General features: G+C 40.4%; 1 protein-coding gene across 14 annotated transcripts in view; it reads left to right on the top strand.

Moving 5' to 3' along the window:
• Positions 1-18,181, top strand: part of COL12A1 (collagen type XII alpha 1 chain) — a 119,139-nt gene that overhangs the window by 38,706 nt on the left and 62,252 nt on the right. For 9 of the 14 annotated variants that reach the window (XM_035109590.2, XM_035109592.2, XM_035109593.2 and 6 more), the window contains exons 14-19: positions 8,581-8,850; positions 10,336-10,602; positions 12,596-12,788; positions 13,584-13,705; positions 17,181-17,330; positions 17,412-17,531. In XM_035109590.2, the coding sequence (XP_034965481.2) occupies positions 8,581-8,850; positions 10,336-10,602; positions 12,596-12,788; positions 13,584-13,705; positions 17,181-17,330; positions 17,412-17,531 (1,122 nt within the window). The remainder of the gene's footprint in view (positions 1-8,580; positions 8,851-10,335; positions 10,603-12,595; positions 12,789-13,583; positions 13,706-17,180; positions 17,331-17,411; positions 17,532-18,181) is intronic. The other 5 variants (XM_035109599.2, XM_035109601.2, XM_060272543.1 and 2 more) reach the window with 1 other exon arrangement.

Genomic DNA, 18,181 nt, shown 5'->3' with positions numbered 1-18,181 from the left:
AAGCCCAACTGGTGGAAAACACTGGGCGGTATCAGTGAACCAGTTCTGTTAGTGCAAGGATTTCTGTTAGCGCAACACAACTTTCCCTCCCTCTGTTTAGGGAATGTGGGAAGGAAAGGATTATCCAGTGTGCCGTCATAAGTCTGTGTGCTAATGGAATTGATTTGTTGGATACCACCCACTGCCATAATTCATTTAACATAAAGTTTAGTTTAGTGGAAGGTGACTGCTTGGAATTCCATAATTTCCCAGAGGCCATTGTTGCACAACGTCACATTTCTATCTATAGTTGCTTATGTTCCTAACTAGCTATGCATCTTGTCTTACCCAACACTGAAAACTCTTTACTCTTCACTATTGAAACTTGAAACGGTATCCCTGGCTCTCTGGCTTCATGGACAAATGATGCATACCTTTGTAAGAGTGATCCATGTTACAGCAGCTGAACTTTTAGATCTCTGTACTGACCCCACAGAGTAACACACAAACTTACTCTATAGCGCTTCTAATTCACCCCATAGTATGGGACTTGGTCTGCATTCTTTGTCTACCCACCTAGGCCCTAATATAACTTTGTTCCCCAGCCCAAGAATATTACAGTCATACCTCGGTTTAAGTATGCTTCAGTTTGAGTACTTTCAGTTTAAGTACTCCGCGGACCCATCTGGAACGGATTAATCCACTTCCCATTACTTTCAATGGGAAAGTTCGCTTCAGGTTAAGTACGCTTCAGGTTAAGTACAGACTTCTGGAACCAATTGTGTACAGTCGTACCTCGGGTTACGAACTCCGCAAACCCGGAAGTATTTTCGCCACGTGTGCGTTCTGTGCATGCGCAGAAGCGGTGCGTGTGCTTTGCGCATGCGCAAAGTGCAAAAATCGCAGAAAATTGCGCTTTGTGCATGCGCAAAATGGCGCTTCGAGTGATGACCATTTCAGGTTACGAACTGCGTCCCGGAACGGATCATGTTCGTAACCCGAGGTACCACTGTACTCAAACCAAGGTACCGTACTACTGTATTATGTTTCCTGGAAGCTGCTCACTGTCTGGGAGTTAGAAGCTGCTAAAAGCAATGTGTTTTAAATGTATAAAGAGTGTGTTCTCAGGGTCTGTTAATAGTTAAGGCATAACAATGTTAAGTGATCCTGATTGTACGTTCTTGCGTAAGGCAGACGTTTTCTAACTTTTTGAGTCTGTGGCTCCCTTGACCAACTACATCATTCTTTTTGCAGCACCCCTGTGGGGCTCAGGAGTCCAGTTATGTCACCCCTTGCCTGTTATCGCACCCTTTTTCGAACACTCTCCCTTGTGGAGTGTTCCCTCAGCCACCTCTCCCCTCCCCTTGGGAGTCCTCCAGACAGCTACTGCTGCTGCCCCTGGTCTCTGAGCTGCCCCTGCTGCCCCAAAGAGAGGTGCCTCCTCGCACTGCTCCACAGGGGCCTGGAAAGCACCACCTACTCAGCCCAAGAGGCACCATTCACCTGGGGAGCTTGTAGCCTGGGCTGCTGCAACCAACAGCTCTGTAAACCTTTGGGAGGCAGAGATGCAAGAGGGCATCAGAGGAGGGATGGAAGAAAAGAGGGACAGAGGCCAGTGTTGCCCACAGCACCCCTGACCATCATTAAAGGCACCCCAGGGTGCCACGGCACACTGGATGAAAGTGATGCCTCATGCTGGAAATCAGATTAAAGTTCATAGAGTTCAAGACTCTGCAGAAATCCCAGTAACCGGCAGCTGCTAGCTAGAAGCTCTACTACAGGGTTCCCCAAAGTTGGGTCTCCAGCTGTTTTTGGACTACAATTCCCATCATCCCTAACCACTGGTCCTGCTAGCTAGGAATGATGGGAGCTGTAGTCCAAAAACAGCTGGAGACCCAAATTTGGGAAACCCTGATCTACCAGAAATTGGCCAATGGTCCACCAGGAGGACTACATTGTACCTGACACACATCCTTCATGTAACCAATACTAAGATTTCATCCTGAAATGGAACATAGAATTGTTGTTATTATATGGCAGATGCACTGCCATATAATACCATATTGGTTTTCTTCAAAGCTACTTATTGCTTTTCCTTGCAATTGTTGGTGCTGGATCAATTTCATATTTTGGCATAGTTAGCTTACAAATGAATTGGAATATTTCACCTCATCATTCTCCTTCCTATGCCCCAACCCCCCTTGGAGTTTTCATTTCCCCCTTTTTTTCATAGCCTGAGCCAAAACCATGGGTCATACACTAGAAATAAAACATAATGATAAACACAGCAATTGTAATGAATGGAAATCCAGTAGATGGCTAACAATCAACTTTTTCTGAGAGCTACTGTTTTTGTAATCTGTTTTTCCCATGGAGAGGAGGTGGTAAGAGCAGTTTTGGCAAGAGCTAACTTGTTTGCCTTGTGGTATTAATGTCAAATGACAAGAACATGGTGTATACTATATCTGTTAAATAGATTAATTTAAACAGAATATAGGATTATTATTACTGCAATGGGGGGGGGGGCTTCTGACAGAAACTATAGGTACTATTAATTGCAATTTGCATAACCATTCTTTGAAACATGACAACCGACCTATGTCTGAAAATAATAATATTCCAACATAGTTTTAAAAATATTGCAAATATTAGATATCAGGGCCTCAGAATAACTGATCAAAGCAGAGGAACTAATTTACCATTTAAAGTACTCCATGTCATTCAAAGCAAGTCAGCAGAACAAGCACCCAAACATTTTATACTTGTTTTGTGAACAACTGCATTCTGTTTTGAAATGAAATTAATACACATTGTAGTTTTTGTAGGTAAACGTTGATGTGTTTTGAGCTAGTTTATTCCAGGAGATGATGTAGACTACCTTTGGCAAATGCATTTAGCCTTCTGAGGTTACAAAACTCAGTTTAACAAAGTTACAAGAGTCCAATGCATCTCTCTGTAAATATTGGATAATTCTTCCTTTTCCCACATAAAACTGAATAATGATTTATTCCTCCAATGCTGAAGGAAATAGCACCCTTCTTTTTAAATAGGATAAACTGTGAGAACTGCAACATTCAAAGACTTACTCTTTTGCAAAAGATCTCATCATATTTTATGTTTTAGTTAGATATTTTTTTTTCAGCATGCCTTTTTAATTGTAGAGAGTTATCTATCTCTAGATATTCTGTATTCTTCTGATATTCTCACAGTTAATTAAAAATGTTCTAGAGATTGTGGACCTCCTACAGATTGAATCGGTACCAGCACAAGTGACATTTCTTTACAATGAAGTTTTTAGCATAACATAGGAACGTTACGTACATGTTTTGAGTCGCAAAGGGCTTGCACCAGACAAAGAGACTCTGTGTCTGCTTAGGAGATTTAGTGCTGTCTCATGCATTATTTAAATTTTGCATACTTAGTTTTTTGGATACTGACATTTTCAAGTGACTTTTGCCAATTGTCAAACAATCACGTCACTTGTCCTTTCTGTGGGAATGCCATATTTCTAGGAAAAAACAAATCAGCAGAGAGGAAGTGATCCATTTTGCAATAAAAGTGTTACTGGCTTCTTACAAATGCCTCTAGAATAGAAAGGCACATTGCATAACTGCTGGAATTTTATGTGGTAAGGAAATGGAGGCATTTCCATGTAATCTAAATGACCCTAGCCAGCAGAATGATAATGAATAAATTGAGGTTCTGGATCAGACTTCTTCTCTTCTGTCTTAATTATATATTATAGGCAGCCTCTACTCACCATGAAAGGTACACATTGTTTCCAGAGGATGCAGAACATCCTCCCTGGCACCTTTCCAGCAAGCACTTTGATTGGACCAGAAGGCAGAGTGCCTCCTATCCATTTGCCAGTGCTAGGAATCAATGTTGTACTGCTCCTTCCTTTTCCCCATAGCTTCTTGTGGATACTCTACATCCCTTTCTGTTTTAACTTCCTCCTTCCTAGATTGAGGCATCAGCCAGAGGCACCAGGTATACAGTTCCTCCTTGTCCTGTTATAGTCCTGCTAAGGAGATAATGTTGATCATTGCATTTGTGGTTGAAGCAGGTTAACCAAGACCAAGCATTGCATTTGCCGAACTGAAATTAATGGACTTAAGTTGGTCATCTCCGTTGATTTCCGTGGTTAGCCAGTTACAGGCTACAGTGTCAGGGAAGCTAATGTATAAAAACGGATTTGCAGTAAATTAATTTGCCCCATTCATTCCAATGACTCTATTTTGTGCTGTTGCCAGAAATGATGTTCATATGGAGATTAACAGTCCAATTCCTAGGCACGTCTACTCAGACATAAATCCCATATATTCAGTGTGGCTTACTCCCAAGGATTGTGCCTTGAACAAAAGGGAAGTGTGAGCCAGGTGGGGCTGGAAGGGATACTGGCTGCATACTACAAACCATACATTTACAACACATTAAAAGCACTCACATCCTGGGAACTGTGGTTTGATAAAGTTTGATACTGTGGTTTGACAGTAAGAGCTGTTCGGCAGTGGAATTTGCTACCAAGGAGTGTGGTGGAATCTCCTTCTTTGGAGGTCTTTAAGCAGAGGCTTGACAGGCATATGTCAAGAATGCTTTGATGGTGTTTCCTGCTCGCAGGGGGTTGGGCTGGATGGCCCTTGTGGTCTCTTCCAACTCTATGATTCTATGATAAGGGTGCTGAGAATTGCAGCTCTGTGAGGGGCAAACTACTGTTCCAATGATTTTGTGTGTGTGTGTGTGGGGGGGTACTTTAAATGTATAGAATCTACATAGAGAACGATCTCTGGGAGAAGTGCAGGGAGAACAGAGGAAGCCCTGTTAAAAGATTCTCTTGTAACTTTCTGTGGTTTCTGAGGCTTTTATAGATACAGATACTGCCCACCTAGTGATAAGATCACTAGAATAGGGAAGCCTAGAATAGGGAAACTACTTAAAGTTATTGTTTGTGGCTGGGTAAGGTGGAAACAGTGGATATGGAATTTTGGAAACATTCGCATCTAGCTGCAGCCAGGCCTTTATGAAGTGCTCCAAATATTTCCCCATATTTTAATGTACTCATGCTGTGACACAGATGAAATGTTAATGATTTCTCGTGCATGAATGATGGAGACTTTGACTGCTCCTGGAGTGATTTGACACATTTGACTCAATGCTAATAGTAGGTCTTGGCCTTTTCGCTTGCATCACAAAGGAATAGCTTGTCATGTTGATAACGCTTGTGAATTCTATCCCTTATCTATTTTTCAAAAGTATATGCTAATGTTTCAGCCAAGATAGACCTTGCCGCATGGCAGTTTTGCCTCAGTGGAGCTCCAGAGAAGACTGGGGTGGTGGTGGTGGTGAGGAAGGAGGTCATTGTACTAGTGAATTCTATTTTGCAGTGAACTGACACCATTGTGTCTAAGCCTGAAAATCAACAACATAATGGGAGAAAACCAGTCAGTTGGATCAAAAGTCCCCTGAAACAGAAAGGTTTTTGTGATCTTGGCAAAACAAAACAAAAACAATGAAAGAGTGAGCTTGAATAAAACATTGTAAGTTGTGCATTCAAAAGAATATGTGGCGCAACTTAAACCGCCTTGCTCCTCATATTTGGCAACTTCACCTCTGAAGGTTGTGGTATTAAGAGCAGATCCTCATTTGATGATCTGCACGTATGGGAATCTAACTGGGATCCACCGGAACTGCTTCAAAATCAATGTAATATGCTCTCAGTGGTTGATGGCTGCCTATAACTGGACTATCTCATTCTGGAGCAAATTCTGATATGTCTTTGCCTCAGTCTCACAGTGCATCTCAGATTTCCTTGGAACACTAATGGCAAGGATGGAAACATCTGGCATGTTTCTAAGGAATAAGAACTATTCAGAATAAATAAATACTGGTGAATACATTAGTGTGCGCTGACCACAAAACTTGGTTCAGACCTCAAGTTGGTATTTCATAAAGCTGCTAGATTCAGTTTAGCTGATGATCTGCAACTTAATCCCAGTTTGGAAAATCAAAACTTCATGCTACTACCATTCACTCTTATGGGGAATTAAAAGAAAGGCTACATGCTCCCCCCCCCCATTTTGACAGAATTGGGTGAAATTTACAGGCATAGCAGTCCCTCCTGATTGGTCAGCTAAAGTAGAGACAAATATGTTCAGGGAGTTTTATGCTGGGCCTTTGTTGTTGTTGTTTTGTTTAAAGAACATCTTTTTAAAAAACTTTTAAATTATTTTTGGCAGAATTGAATAAAATTTGCAGGCACATTAGCTTCTTTTGAAATGCTGAATCTTTTCACATTTCAGAATGATGGCTTCTGTCATTTTTTGATAGGAACCTTTGAAGTTGTTCTTTTTCTGGTGGAAAATTAAAAGAAATTTACTTACCTTCCTGTGGTTTTATGGGTAGCAATGTTAACATGAAAATGGTGCACTTCAGGGTGGGGAACATGTGACCTGCTTATGTTGTTGGACTCCAGTTTCCATCAGCCCTAGCCAATATGAACCTAGAAGTGCCTCTAGGAAAGTAACCTGCAAAATGTCAGAAGCATAGGTGAGGGGGCTAGGGAGTTATGATGAATGGGGGGGGGGGAGATGGGCCAGGCTCTAGGGGCCCAGAGACCCCCGGCGGTAGGCATGGTGGGGATCCCTGCATGGAGGCGCCTGGGACTACACCCCCTGGCCTTCCCTACACTATGTCCCTGCCCCCTGGAGCAGATTTGGGACTGTGTTCAGGGGAAGAGATGGGGGAAGTCCTGTTGCACAATGCCACAGGTTTTATTTAGTTGGAATTTAGGGGGATTTTATTTCCATGTAAAATGTGTTTAGCATCAGGCTGCTATTCAATATGTTTTTCAAAAATGTATCTTAGCAAAGGTGTCTGGCCAGCAGTTCCCAGTTATCTGAGGCCAGCATTTTCCACTTAGCATTGTGGCTTGCTTGGAAACTCACAGTAATAGTTCATTCAACAAAACATGGTCTTTTTAAAACCACAGAACATATTAGGACCCCTGAATTATTATTATTATTATTATTATTATTATTTAATTGACATATATTTCATTGGAATTAAATCACTTTCTTCTGTCTAATGGTACATATCCTATTTCAGTTGGTAATTGTTTCAAACATACAATTGTTTTTGCAGTATGTCCAGTGTATAGGTGTAGTCATCCAGATTTTCATATTTAATTGTTGAAATATTATTATAACTGCAGATAGTTTAATCCTGAAGGCACACTATGGCAGAAGCTTGAAGTAAAGTAGCCAATGTAAAGTGGCCTATGTATTCATATTACATTAAAATATGGAAAGAAAAGCCATTTATTTTGAGACATCTGTACATTATATCAATACAATTTTTCCATATTTTTCCATTTGGATTGAAGTCTCTCTTTTTTAAAAATGAAAAAGCCATATTTTGAGAGCTGAAACTTTACAGAAGAAAGTAAAAAAAGCAAAAAAAGATATTGTTGTGTGTTTCTTTTGAAATCCAGCACCTTTCACTCTTCCAGGAAGGTTGTTCTCCTGGGGTTGTAGTCAGGCAAAGCTGGAAAAGCACTAACTACGCTTTGCAAAGGAGGTGGGAGGTCCCTTGAACCCTGTCAGAGCCTCACTCCTCCTTTCCAAAGCTTCCTTACTGGGCTTTGAGACATGTCCCCTCGACTCAGTGCCCAATGCGTGCACATTACTCACACAGCCCTAAATCTGCCCTTGTTGGAAGTGAAGCATAGGAAATGGCCAATGGTACTAAGTAGCTATCCCCATAACTGACAGCAGGTTCACACAGTCAGGTTAAGTAAAAATTAAAGTAAAATGGATTTTATCCAATGCTGTCCCTACATCAGTGGATTGGATTTCTGCTAGCATAACAGGACTTCCCCATATGCTCCTCCCCACTGCAGACCATCTGGAGCAGATTTTGAGGATGTATTGGGGTCTGCAGGGGAGAAGTCCACTCACAAAACATTTACACAACTTTTAATAGACATCTGAAGTCAGCCTTGTATAAGGAAGTTTTTAATGTTTGACGTCTGACTTTGTTTTTGCATGTGCCTGGAGGCCTCCCAGAGCAGCTGGGGAAACCCAGCCAGGTTGGCGGGGTATAAATAATAGAATTATTATTATTATTATTTATTTATTTGATACCACCCAATGTGAACTGAACTATCTGCTATTTTTGAAAATGGCAATGGAGTTTCAAAGTCTATGATCTTCATAATAGAGATGTGCCAAATAATTTGTACAAAGTAATTCAGAGGAGACATACAGTTTGTATTTTTATTTCAGAATGATAATTTATTGCAGTATCTTTGAGAGTCACTAGATTTACACCCCCATTTTGAAGCAAAACTGCTTTGAGATCAGGAAAGTAGTTAAAATGGACTTTGGCCCTATGTATGCATTATGTATATTCATTTAGTGTGAGCAAATGTTTCTCTTGACTTCAGGCACCTGGAATTCGACTTCTAAATGAATGAATGAATGTATTTTATATGCTTCAGTTTTGTAGTGTTTTATTTTATTTCATGACCTTTACTGTTCTTGGTTTATTGCAGCATTTATTTACTGCATTTTAATCTACATTTCTTGCATTTCTCTCTTGCAGAACGTGGCTCCCCTCGTGACTTAGTTACCAAAGACATAACTGATACTACTATTGGAGTGTCATGGACAGCAGCTCCAGGATCAGTTAATCAGTACAGAATTATATGGAAATCACTTTATGATGATCAGTCTGGAGAGAAAACCGTTCCTGGAAATGTAATAAACACTGTACTGGAAAACCTTCAGCCTGAGACCAGATATAAAATTTCAGTCTTGGCTTCTTACAGAAGTGGAGAAGGAGCTCCTTTAGAGGGAGAAGCTACAACTGAAGGTAGATAGAATATAGAATCACTGGTAACAAAGATTCAAAACTTCTCATTTTATTACAATTTATAATTTAACGTTAATGGGAAATATCTAGTGTAGTGCCAGAAGACACGCAAGGAGATGTCCTCCTTGCACTCTGCATCTCCCAATCTGTGCTGGTGGGTTCCCCCAAACCCACAGAGCAGATTTTGGGGAAAGCATGGGGGCTTGCAGGGGGAAGAGAAATAGAGCATGTACATTGTACAGGTAAGTTTGCAATGGTGATGTTACCCAACACACCTAATATTGGTAGGGACCATACTAGGATTAAAAAGGCAGGATCTGCTGAAATTGCACCTTGTCTATTTAGTTCTTAAATATCTAATTATTAGTTATACTATAATTCTGAATCTTGGAGAATTTTCACCCAAGTTTGGAATATGAAGCAATCCATGTTGCCTAGTTGAGTTCCAATTCAAGGATTCGTCATAAAGGACATTAGCGTCTCAGAAGTGTTTCCATAGATTTTTGTCTTAAAACTTGAACTGAGGTTTGGTTGTGGGCATAGTTCAATGAGATTAGCAGATGGAGTGTAGGTGGGCTACCACTTTATTTTATCAGACAGTTCTTGCATTCATGACAGCAGAGAACTGTTCCTTTTGCTTGCTTCCAGTCATCCCATGCCAGAAGCTATGGGTTGGAAAGTTCAAGTTTGTGCCAACTTTGCTGCTGCACCATCAAACATTAAAGTCATGCAGGAGGAGTTGACTTGCCCAGCAGTGCTGTAGTAATTAATAGAGCCACCTGCTATGGCTTCTTTTATTGTGCTGAATGAACCAACAGGAAATGGGAAACAGCGCTTAGTGTGGCATAAAAGCAGAAATTCCAAAGTTGCAGGGAAACAGTATACCCTGTGTGAACCTGGAACTGTTTGTCCAAAGCACCAAGAGCCATTGTTGCAGCATTTTAATTATATATGGGTGAAGATTCTGTGATTCTGAGAAGCCAAGAAAGCCTGGTCTTTCCAGAGCCAAATGCAAATATGGAGAAGCAGTTGGATTTTCTAAATTTTGAGAGCACATTTCCCAAATTTGAGAAATTTTTGCTCTTAAAGGGATATTGACTAACTTTCACATGGGGAGATATTATAGAAGCATGGTATAGAATCATAGCATTGTAGAGTTGGAAGGGACAACAAGGGCCATTTAGTCCAATCCCCTGCAATGCAGGAATCTTTTGTCCAATGTAGGGCTTGAACCCACGACCCTAAGGTTAAGAGTCTCATGCTTTACCGAGCTACCGAGGCAGTATAAACCAGTGAATCTGGAAGGAAGTTTGCATTTCTCCAAAAGTTCAAAATCCCAACCTTTGTGGAAGAGAAGCTGGATGTGTGCATACCTGCAATATTATGGAGGGTTATAGCTGCAGTTTATATGTCAAGTTAAGTTTCACCCCCAAAAAAACAACCCACCCCAATATGTTTGCTTTCATTTTATTTTACACTGAAAAGTGTCTCCTAGCTCTAGGACCGTGAGAGTGGATGAAGAGAAAGAGACCACCATGAGAGTTACCTGGCAGCCTGCACCTGGAAAAGTTGTCAGCTACCGTGTAGTTTACCGGCCCCGTAGAGGAGGAAGACAAATGGTCGCAAAAGTGCCGCCTTCCTCCACCACCACCGTCCTGAAACGGCTCCAGCCACTGACTATGTACGACATCTCTGTCATTCCAATGTATAAAACTGGTGAAGGAAAACACAGAAAAGGCGAAGGAACAACAGGTACATTGATACATTGATTTCTATGCTGCATGAATGTAGAGAGTTGTGTGTGTGTGTGTGGAAATTCATTCCTGCAACATGTACAGGGTGAGTCTTTTAAAAGAGGCCCCGAGGAACATGTGTACTCTGTATCCACGGGGTCTCTTTTAAAGGACTCACCCTGTATGAGCATTAGCAAGACTGCCAAAGACTGTAAATGTTAGTTTACGATGTCATATTTTGTCATCTGTGTGTGTGTTTACAATATTATTCTAGCTGTTTTTAAACATGCTCACTATCTGCTCCCAAAGTGACATGGGAGGGCCAACCTCGTCAGATGTGGTATAAGCTGCTTGTCTCCTGCAAACCACACAAGGATTCTGCTGATCTCTGTGTGAATTCTTGGTTAAGCCCAGTGACAGAAAGGGAGATTAGCAAAGTGGCGCAAAGAGCAAACAGGGAATTTATATGGGATTCTTTTGGCACACATTTTCAAGCATCTTTATACCTCTTTTTAAAGTACTGCTTCCTGCATACCTTATTTAGCAGTATGGGAAGCTGCTTGACCGTGTGGCAATTAGAAATTACGTACTTGGATTTCTAACTGTTTTGTATGGAGTTTTAGTGTTGCTCAAAACTTTCAATCTGAGCCAGAATAATTCAGTAACACTTAATCTCAGGAACATTTTCAGTTCCAGGGCTCCGCAATGGAATACGTATAAATTATGAATAAAGGACAGATAACTTGAGCAGGTTCTCCTGGTAACCAGCCCTTAACACACACCTGGAGAAAGTATTTTACAGAGCAACTTCCACAGGGTCTTGAACCCTCACACCTCTGATCTTAGAAATTAAGTGATGTTTATGTTAAACTTCTATTGAGGCTGCTTCAGCCAAAGAATGAATGAATGAACGAATATTTTTAAATGGCTTTCCACTAGAGAGCTAGGTTTGATGCCCTTCTTTCAGAGGCTCTGATTATGAATGATCATAGGAGCTATTAATAGAGCGGCCTTTTGCCGTAAGAGTGGTTTGAAAGGTAGGATGTTATAATTATGTCTTGCTATCAGTGAAACAGGAAGTGGGCTCACATTATCTAAAACTCTGAGTTTAGCACAAGAAGGTGCCTGTTTCATCCCCTACTAGAATCCTTGGCTTTTGCTCTTTGAGATTAGATTGCTGCCCTTTTAGCTAAAAAACAAACAAACTGCAAATGAGATAGCATCCAACCCACCAGGAAAAATTGGCTCAGGAAGGAATCTACCGTATTGCTTGTTAAACCAGTAGTATATTATTCCAGTGTTCTTTAATCTGCATTGGCTGCACTGCTTGCCAGTTTCCAGATACAGTGCGAAATTGATTATGAGTGTTAACTAGCCTTAAGGTGCTCTAAATGTTTTGGAACTTTAGAGACTGGTTCTCTGCTCCTGTTTCTCTTGGCATGGCAATGATTAGGTCATCTGAATTGCTTCAAAAATTAGAACGGTTGAGAGTTTTGTGGCACCTTAAAGGTGAACAGAAAACATAAGAGGTCACAGATTAGAGCCCACTTCACATGAAGCATAGAATGTAACAGTTACAGTCTGTGACATTTCAATGAAAACCTAAAATGTATACAACTTTTTAAAGTAATCACTTATAGCAGCTATAATGAGTGATAGCACCATCTCCCATAGCTTTGCTCATTTAACAATCATAATGTGTGTCTGTGGGGGGGGGGCTATGGTGGAATCCATTTGGTAATATTGTGCATATGCAGGGGCTTTTGATCCAGTAGAGGGATCTGGTAATAGAAGAGAAAGGGAGGGGATTTTTCCTTTTTTTTACCATATCTCTTTCCTCCTATGCCACATTCTACCCTGTTCTGGAGGATCCCTCAACTCCTTGGAACCAATTTTCTTGGGCTGTTAGGACAAAACATACAGGTGCATTCACTTTTTAAGAACTGAAATGAGGGTTTTATGGTTGAATATAGCAAACACTTAATTTCTTGGGTGTTGTTTGACTGTTGCAGCTTCCCCATTTAAACCTCCCAGAAATCTGCACACTTCTGATTCTACGATGTCAAGTTTCCGCGTAACCTGGGAGCCAGCCCCTGGTGAAGTGAGGGGTTATAAAGTAACTTTCCATCCAACTGGAGAAAACAGGCGCCTTGGAGAATTAATAGTTGGACCATATGACAACACTGTTGTATTGGAGGAGCTCAGGTATTGCCACTCATAATATCTTTCCTTATCAGTATTTTTTCCTCTATAGGTATTTTTCAGTCTCCTGCATCTCTTTCAGCATATAATACCAATTATATCATCCTATGTTTATTTTTAAAGTCTATTTCATTAGATGCCAAAGGCAGAAAGGCATGGTAGATATACAATTCAAATAAATGAATTAAAATATGACCCTCAAGAAAGCTTGTAAAACCTTTCTGCTAGGTCTGTAGTAGTTGTTAGCTTGTCTTGATGGTCAAGGTTGACTCAAAGCTAGGAGATATAGACAATATAGCTATAGATATTCAGTTGTAAGGACCAATCTCTTGCTTCAATAATAGTTTCTTACTCAGTGCCATTTTTCTAGAAAAAGAGGTGCCAGAACTCACAATGAACACCTCCCTTGTTCTCTTAGAATGGCAATGGCACTCACCTGAGAGGTGCCGGAAAGGAGTTCCTGTGAGAAAAGACAGCTTTAGATTTCAGCTCCTAAAGACTTACCCTGCCTTAAAAATCCATGACAGGGAGAATCATTGTACTTTAGTGTAGTGTTTCAAGAAGACCCAGGTTCCAATTCACACTTGGTCACAAAGCTTTTTCGAAGATCTTGGGCCAGCCTAACCCACCTCATATCCTTCTCAGGGTAAAATCAGTAGGGAGGGAGCCATGTATTCTGCCCTGAGCTCATTTGAGAAATGGCAGAAAAAAACCAGAATGAATAAATCTATAAAGGTGTCAATGTGAGCCATCCATTCATAGTCTAATTTGCTTCATATATGCATTTAAATCATGCAGGGCAGGTACTTCCTACAAAGTCAATGTTTTTGGAATGTTTGAAGGAGGTGAAAGTGCACCACTGATTGGAGAAGAAATGACTACCCTTTCTGATACTGCTGAGGTGCCCTTTTTAGCTGAAGGTAAATATGGTTTTAATGAGAAGCCCGTTTCTTATTTGGATATTCTAGTTGTAGATCTTTTATAAAACTGGTAAAGCAAACTGTTTTCAACATAATTAATTGATACAGTTATTTACTTGCAGGGTTAATTGCAAAAAGAAAAGGCTGCTTTTCATGAAGACCACTTTTTAAAGATAACTTCCCTCCCCGTTAGTTTCCATTTTTATGAAAAGGGTCTCTCTTGTTTGTAAAGACTTTTAAAAGATTATTGCCCCATTTCACATTATAGCTATGCAGACTTATATAGTTACTCATGCATTGTCAAATACATGATACACGCACACACACACACACACACACACACACACACACACAGCACTATATGGAGTCAATGAGCAGCCCATATGGTGCCACCACTGTCCTTTTCTCTGGAAATTAGAAAATGCTGTGGGAAGGATTTTGAAGCCTTTCACAGAATTCAGGGAAGGCACAGGCAAACTTGGCCCTCCAGATGTTTTGGGACTACAAAAACTCCCATCATCCCTAGCTAACAGGACCAGTGGTCAGGGATGGTGGGAGTTGTAGTCCTAAAACATCTGAGGGCTGAGTTTGTCTATGCCTGATTTAGGGTGAATAAAATTTGGCCAGGATCCAAACAGCTATTGTGTCCAATGATTCCACCCACTGAATTTTTAAAAAAATTCTTTGACCTATGTGGTGAATGTTTGAACATGTTTGAACATTCCCCTAATTTTCAAGAGGCTTACTCTATGGCAAGTGTTTGAAAAACTCAAAGCAAACATGGATATCTGGAATTACTTTCTTCGGTTCTTTGGATCCAGGACTGTTTCTGCATTGTATCTGCTTGATAGTGCAATCTTAAATCCATTTTCTAGGGAGTAAGCCCCAGTCCACACAGTGCAGCTTCTGAGTAAGCGTGCATAGGATAGCACTGTACAATAATTCACTGGCCAAAACTGAAACATTGTCAGGAGGTATATAGTAAAATGGGAAATAGTAGTTAACTCCTCCATACAGAAAATGAACAATGTGCTGAAACTTCACAGTGCCTCCCCTCAAGAGGGTGTGGGTGGCCATGAACATATTTTCAAAAAGTGAAACTTGAACAAAATTCATAGAACAGGCATGTATGTGTGTGTAGCAGCGGGGATTGCATCTAGCAGTGTTAGGAAAGGCCCCCACCCCCTCTCACTTGCAGGGCTTTTTGCAAGCAGCCTTTCAGCCCAGAAGCTTTTGTGTGTGTGTGTGTGTGTGTGTGTGTACTTTGTAAACATCTTAGAAGCCCATTCTGGAATTAAGTGGTATATAAGTAAAATAAAGTAAAATATATATAATCAAAATCTGACTGTGTGCTGTTGCATGGTTACATCGCAGGCTGGAAGGCAGTTTGTTAAAGCCCCACTACAATGCCACTACAAGTGAGAGTAGGACTTTCTTAAAGCCTTTCAAAGCGAAGCAGCAAGCGCAACAACAACAATAGACAAGACCCATTGGCCACCTGACTGACATGATAAGCTAAATGCAGTCCTCACCTCCATCCTATGATTTGTTTTTTGTTTTTTGTTTTTTGTTTGCAAAGTTCTCTTGCTCCCTGCAAAAGAGGCAGAAAAATGAATTCCTCCTTTGAAGGGAGTGAAAGAAATGCAGGGTTCATTAATTCCATTAAAGTCACTTATACTGAGTTATGCTGTGTTCCATTCTTATGGAGGAAAGAATACTTTTGAGAATGGAAAAGTCCATCCTTTACAGGAGGGAACCCTTGGATCCAACTCAGTAGGTACAGTCTGGCTAAAATTAGGCATTTTTCAGTCTTATTTATTCTTAGGGGGACAGTTAAGCATATGGGCTGCTATTTGACTAAGTTTTACTTAGAGTAGGCTAATTGAAATGAATGAACATGACTTACGTCAATCTGTGTGGGTCCGCTTTGAGTAAAATGTAGTTGAGCACTACTTAACTCTCTCCCATTGAAATGAGTGCGCCCTAACAAGTTCCTGATGTTGGCAGGATAATACCCCGCTTAAATCATTGCAATTTCCCTTTATTCCTGCAGTTATTCCCTACAATCTGAGATGCTTTTCTTTCTTTCTTTTTTAAATAAATGAGGTAAAGTGGCAGCCTTTATGGAAAATTGTGCTCATAAAAATCCATATGCTGCATGTATTGTATTAAAACATATAGACTTTCTGCCATGGCTTTCTGGTTGGAGGCTAAATTTACAAAAGATTTGATGGGATTGATATTTCCAATGTTTAAAATTAAGGCCAGACTCCAGACACCTGTGTGTGTTGCTTTACATTCATAATTATCAGGGCTTTTCTGGTCCCCTCCTCTCACACAAGGCTCTTTGAATCCTGAACAGTGTTAGCAAGTGCATGAACTTTAATATATACCCTATTTCATGATTTATGATTGTGTTGATTAAAGACTAGTGTTGTATTTTCTATGCAGAAGAGGATCATGCTTTTAAATCCTCAGGTACCTGGAATAGTTCTATTCATGAATCTACAGTTTTGGATCAATAATGTGGAACATAGATGAAATCACTCTGATGAGTGTGCCTGATTTTACTCAGTGAGATTTCTTCCATGTAAAGACCAGAAGCTATGATGGCATGAAGCCAGAAGGTTTTGCTGCTGGTAACATGATCTGCAGAGGAAAAAAGGAGGAAGAGCACACATACACCCATTCAAACGGCTAATGAAAGGATCATTTAAACCCTTGTGTCTTTCTGCTTTGTATAAACACACTGTGATTTTCAGCATGTAGAAAGCAGTTCTTATTTTTATCCTACAAGTGGACGGTCCCCAATATTTTATTTACTTTCTCTCTGAAGCATTTAAAACTTTGTATAAATGTTTGTTTTTGTCACTTCTGATTCTTTTGTGTCTATGTGTGTTTCTGTATCTTATACGTGTTGTGTTCTTTCTCTTGTTGTGTTAAATGTGTAAAAGTCTGCACCATCTTCATTAACAGACCACAAAACAGTATAAAATTAATTTCATCATTTATCTCCACATATTAAGTATATGGGCTAATTTCTAAAGATTCTTTGATTTTATCAAAGCTCACACATATTTAATTGGAGAAGATGTGCAATTTTGAAGTAGTCATTGTCATTGGCTATCTAACTTAAGTTTATTTAGTTGTTCAATAATTTAGGTGTGTTGATTCTCACTGCACTTGGGCCCAGGCTAAGTAATATTCTAATAGATCATGTCAGTGTTATGGGCAGTGCTCACCAGAATATGCTTCACAGCACATCTTTTAAAGCAAATATTAATAATACATAATCTCGGAAGTGTTATTGGTAGCACTATGGAATGCTCCTAACGACTTTAAGTTCCAATGTATATAGAAGAACACTAGTCAGTTACTTAAGCCATGCATGCTGGACAATGTAAAAGAGGATAGGATAGAGAACAGCTGTTTGTTTGCTGCAACTAACACACTTGTATTTTGATTGCTGTGACAGGCCTGGAATGCAAAACCAAAGCAGAAGCAGATATTGTGTTGCTGGTGGATGGCTCGTGGAGCATTGGCCGGCAAAATTTTAAAACAATCAGAAACTTCATTGGTCGCATTGTTGAAGTATTTGACATTGGTCCCGACAAAGTGCAGATTGGTAAGCCTGAATGTCCTGAAATAATTTGGGGGGTGTTGCTGTTTCGGGACCTTTGGCAACTAAATTATATTTCTCTCCCAGCTCTTGCACAGTATAGTGGATCTCCTAGAACAGAATGGAACCTCAATGCACACAAAACCAAACAGAGTTTGCTGGATGCTGTTGTCAACTTGCCTTATAAAGGAGGGAACACCCTCACAGGTAACATTCTGCTGCTGAATTCCTCATAAGGTACACTGGGGAAATGAATACAATGTTGTATGGTCTGAAAAGATTTTTTGTTTTGAATATATTATACTGACTTTATAGAGTGGACAAAGAAGTGTTCCTTTAATCTCCTCAGTTTATCTGCTGCCACTCAGTCTCTTCAAACAACACTCCACAGAATCTCTTCAGAACGCTCCCCCAATTTCCTCGGCCAAGACCTTCAGTCCCCTATAGTAGCCCTTAAGGAACAACAACAAAAATGCCTGTGCTACAGACATCTCACAGGGAGCATCACTGCATAATCTTACTCTGTATAAGTGATCTCCAAACTAGGAGTTACCAGGCAGAAAGTTGTCTTGCCAGTGCAAGTAGATAAATAGGTACCACTGCTGCAGGAAAATAAATAACATTTCCGTGTGGGAGCCAACACTCGTCACAGTGTCCCATTTCACCTGAAGCGCAATGTCATCCTGGCCACATGACTCGGAAAACTGTGGACAAACGCTGGCTCCCTCAGCCTGAAGCGAGATGAGCACCACACCCTATAGTCAAGTTTAACTGGACTTAACCATCCAGGGGTCCTTTACCTATGAGTGGTAACCATAACAGCTGGAATGAAGTAACTACTTAGGGCAAAGCTTAAG

Source organism: Zootoca vivipara, chromosome 3 (genome assembly GCF_963506605.1).
Source record: "Zootoca vivipara chromosome 3, rZooViv1.1, whole genome shotgun sequence".
In the NCBI taxonomy this organism is placed as follows: Eukaryota; Metazoa; Chordata; class Lepidosauria; order Squamata; family Lacertidae; genus Zootoca; species Zootoca vivipara.
Note: the sequence above shows the minus strand (reverse complement) of the source record. Positions and strands in the feature narration are given on the sequence as shown.